General features: G+C 30.0%; 2 protein-coding genes across 2 annotated transcripts, besides 1 other annotated feature; one reads left to right on the top strand and one right to left on the bottom strand.

Moving 5' to 3' along the window:
* Positions 1–17: 17 nt before the first annotated feature.
* EDI_346940 (uncharacterized protein) lies at positions 18–2,420 on the top strand (the record flags this gene model as incomplete). The annotated part of the gene is made up of 1 exon (XM_001740027.1): positions 18–2,420. The coding sequence occupies one exon, from the start codon at positions 18–20 to the stop codon at positions 2,418–2,420; it is 2,403 nt and encodes an 800-aa protein (XP_001740079.1).
* A 70-nt stretch (positions 2,421–2,490) lies between these two features.
* EDI_346930 (uncharacterized protein) lies at positions 2,491–3,234 on the bottom strand (the record flags this gene model as incomplete). The annotated part of the gene is made up of 1 exon (XM_001740026.1): positions 2,491–3,234. One exon carries the CDS (start codon positions 3,232–3,234, stop codon positions 2,491–2,493), a length of 744 nt encoding a protein of 247 aa, XP_001740078.1.
* Positions 2,762–2,803: a sequence feature (AT_rich).
* Positions 3,235–3,309: the final 75 nt, after the last annotated feature.

Genomic DNA, 3,309 nt, shown 5'->3' with positions numbered 1-3,309 from the left:
ACTTTGATTCAAAAATCATGGTCTTTGGAGGTTGTTCAAGAGGTATTGGAACACAATTACTGTCAATGAATGATGATAGTTTTACTGGTTGTGGTTCAGCTGCTAGGTTGATATTTAATGACAAGAGAAAAACAACTTTCTTTGTTTTTATTACTGGGTCTGATGTAAATGATGTTGGAATTTTTGGATTAAGAATCAATAAATTACCAGCAACAAGTAATAAAGAATGTAAATACGCTCAAGAGATTAATCAATACCCAACATATAGAGAGGCTACAACAACGGGTATTCCCCCTAATTATAAAGGGTTATCAGGACTGTTTTATACTATCAAAGGCAATGGAGATAGGATTCATATTTCTACATGTCATAGAGCGACTAATGTAGATACAGTAATTAATGTATTTGATAGTTGTGAATTAATGAATCCAATTTCAGTTCAAACAAGAGTTTGTGATAATAAAAATATGGGATCAAAAATATTCATTGATACACAACCAGGTAAAGTTTATAATGTTCATATATCTTCTACCCCAAAGAAAAGAGGAATGTTTATTGTTGCATTTGAAACAGAAAATACAATTGTACCTCAAACATGTGAAAAATCTACTGCAATTACTTCATTACCATTTGCAAGTACAACTAAATTAGATGGGAATACATTGAGTATGTCATGTGGTAATACTCAACAAAAAGTCGGAGCATGGTATTCAATTGTAGGAGATGGATATGATTATATTTTATATACTTGTAATAGTATGAATGGACCTCAAGATGGAACAATGATAGAAATATTTGAAAGTTGTAATTCAAATAGTCAATGTATGATGAATGATAACGGATGTGGGTTACATGGTAAGATTAGTAAAAAACTAGAAATGAATAAAAATTATTTCATTAAAGTTAGTTGTACAAATCCTCACACACAGTGTAGAGTTACTTTGAATGTAGAAAAATTAAATACCCAAGGAGATATTAATAGTTGTATCATTGCTAAAACTGTAGAAATTACAAGTAGAACAGATTCTTTTACAGATTCTTTTGATATCACTACTGCAAGAACATCTGAAACAAAATGTGGTGGAGTTAAGCCAAGAAAAGGGTTGTGGTATAAAGTTGTAAATAATTATAAATATGCTTTTCCTTTATTTATTCAAACAAATGTACTTTTGGCCTCTTCTACTAAACACACTGCAGAAATTCAAATGTACCGAAGTTGTACATTGGAGTGTGAAGAAAGACAATTATCTGTTCAACATTTAACACTAAAACCAAAAGAAACAGTTATGTTCTTTATCACTACAGATGAGACTGAAGGGCAACTTGGTATTTTCATTAGAGAAGATCACAGAATACAACACGACACTTGCAAAACAGCATTAGAGTTTAATGCTCCATTTACTGTGGTTGAATATAAACCAAATACTGGAAGAACAACTAACCCTGTATGTGCAGCTAATCTTGTTGGAAGACATACAGGTATTTATTATTATTTCCAAAGTCCTGTAACAGATACAATGATTGTAGAAACTTGTGGTCTTGAAACACAATTTGATACTTATGTTGAAGTATTCCAAGGATGTGGTAGCGACGCTAGCTGTGTTTTATCTAATGACGATTCTCCAGAATGTGGTAGTTCTGCTTCATATGTAAAATTTGAAGCACAACAAGGAGCAGAATACTATATTTATGTTTCTGAAGCTAGTAAAGCAATAGACACTGAAGGTACATTTAGACTTAATGTTTATACACTCAATCCACCATCTCATTCTACTTGTCAACGAGCAGAATTATTAACTCCTGGACTAACACAATACGCACTTACTAAATATGCAGTTGAATCCGTAAGTACTTGTTCTAAAGATGTAAGTCATAACATCGATTCATTAACATTTGGAAGATTTGGAAGAAAGAAAGGAACACAAAATCACTTAAAAGGAGTATGGTATAAATATTCTTCTACAGTTAAAGGAAAGTTACACATTAACACATGTAATGCTGCAACTTCAGTAAGAACAAGAATGGGTGTTTACAAAAGTTGTGGTGTTGTTAGCGATGTTAGTGTTCCAGATCAATGTATAATAGAACACACAGTTTCTTATCAGTCTTGTTCAACAAGAGGGACTTATGTGAGCGTTGACCTGAATCCTGGAGAAACTGTGTTTATTTTTGTTGGTGGAGAAACAGCAAAAGATGTTGGTTTTGTTGCTGTTGATTCAGAATTCCAAACAGAAGCTCCAGAATATGTTCCAATTGTTTATACTCCAAGAATTGGTCCAAAAAGAATTAAAGAACGAAGAACATTGTGGATGTTATGGGCGTTCTGGTGGTTTGTTTATGCATTAGTTTGTGTTATGACATTTGGTGCATTAAAATATTTTGGAGCTAACGATGACTTCTTGGGATATCATGAACTTTAAATTTTACTTTTTTTTAATTTCAATTTTTCAGTTATAAAAGAAAATCTTTCATTTAAAAAAGAAAAAAAGATCAATTAATTTTTGAACCAGTTACTAAGAAGATAGTTGCAAGTAAATAACCACTTCTTAATGGCAGTAATTGGTTTATTCCAATGAAGATTAATGTTGATGCAAATACAGCATATCCACTTGACCAGAAATAAATGTAAAGTAATGAGAAGATGTAAACAATCATAAATAAAATGAACACTTCTATTACAAAGACTCGATATAATCCAATTACAACTGAGCAACAGTTAATTAGAATAATTGGGAATAAGAATAAATGTCCATATGAGATCATAAAATTAACAATAATTAAAATCAAAATTATTATTATTAATGAACAAATAATGCATGAAAGAATGTCATGTGTTTTTGTAATAAATTCAATTGACGTCAACATAATTATTATTGTTGTGATTAATGAAACAACAGTGATTCTTGTAGTTTGAATACTTTTCTTTGATAGAAGGAAAATTCCTATAACTATTAACAAAATTGGTGAATTTAATCCAATAACAGATGCTTTCTTAATAAAAAGACTAAGATAAATTTGTGCTTGTGGATAATAACTAATTATTTCTTGATAAATTGGTATTTCTTGAAGTGTTAATCTTTGAAGAATAGAAGTATCTCCAAGTACTTGAATAGTTGGAAGAATGATTTCTTTAATTGGTCCACAAACAATTGGATTACTTGTCATATTTAAATAGAAAATAAATCCAAACATTGAAATAAAGAATAAAATACCTGTTATTAAAAAGATCATCATTGTTTTAATAATTCCTGTTCTTTTTATTCTTGAAAAGATAATTAATAAAATCATTGAAAAAATTCCAATACATAA

The sequence above is a fragment of the Entamoeba dispar genome, genomic scaffold (genome assembly GCF_000209125.1).
Source record: "Entamoeba dispar SAW760 scf_1105229462687 genomic scaffold, whole genome shotgun sequence".
Taxonomy (NCBI): domain Eukaryota; phylum Evosea; order Mastigamoebida; family Endamoebidae; genus Entamoeba; species Entamoeba dispar.
This window is presented reverse-complemented; position numbering and strand designations above follow the sequence as displayed.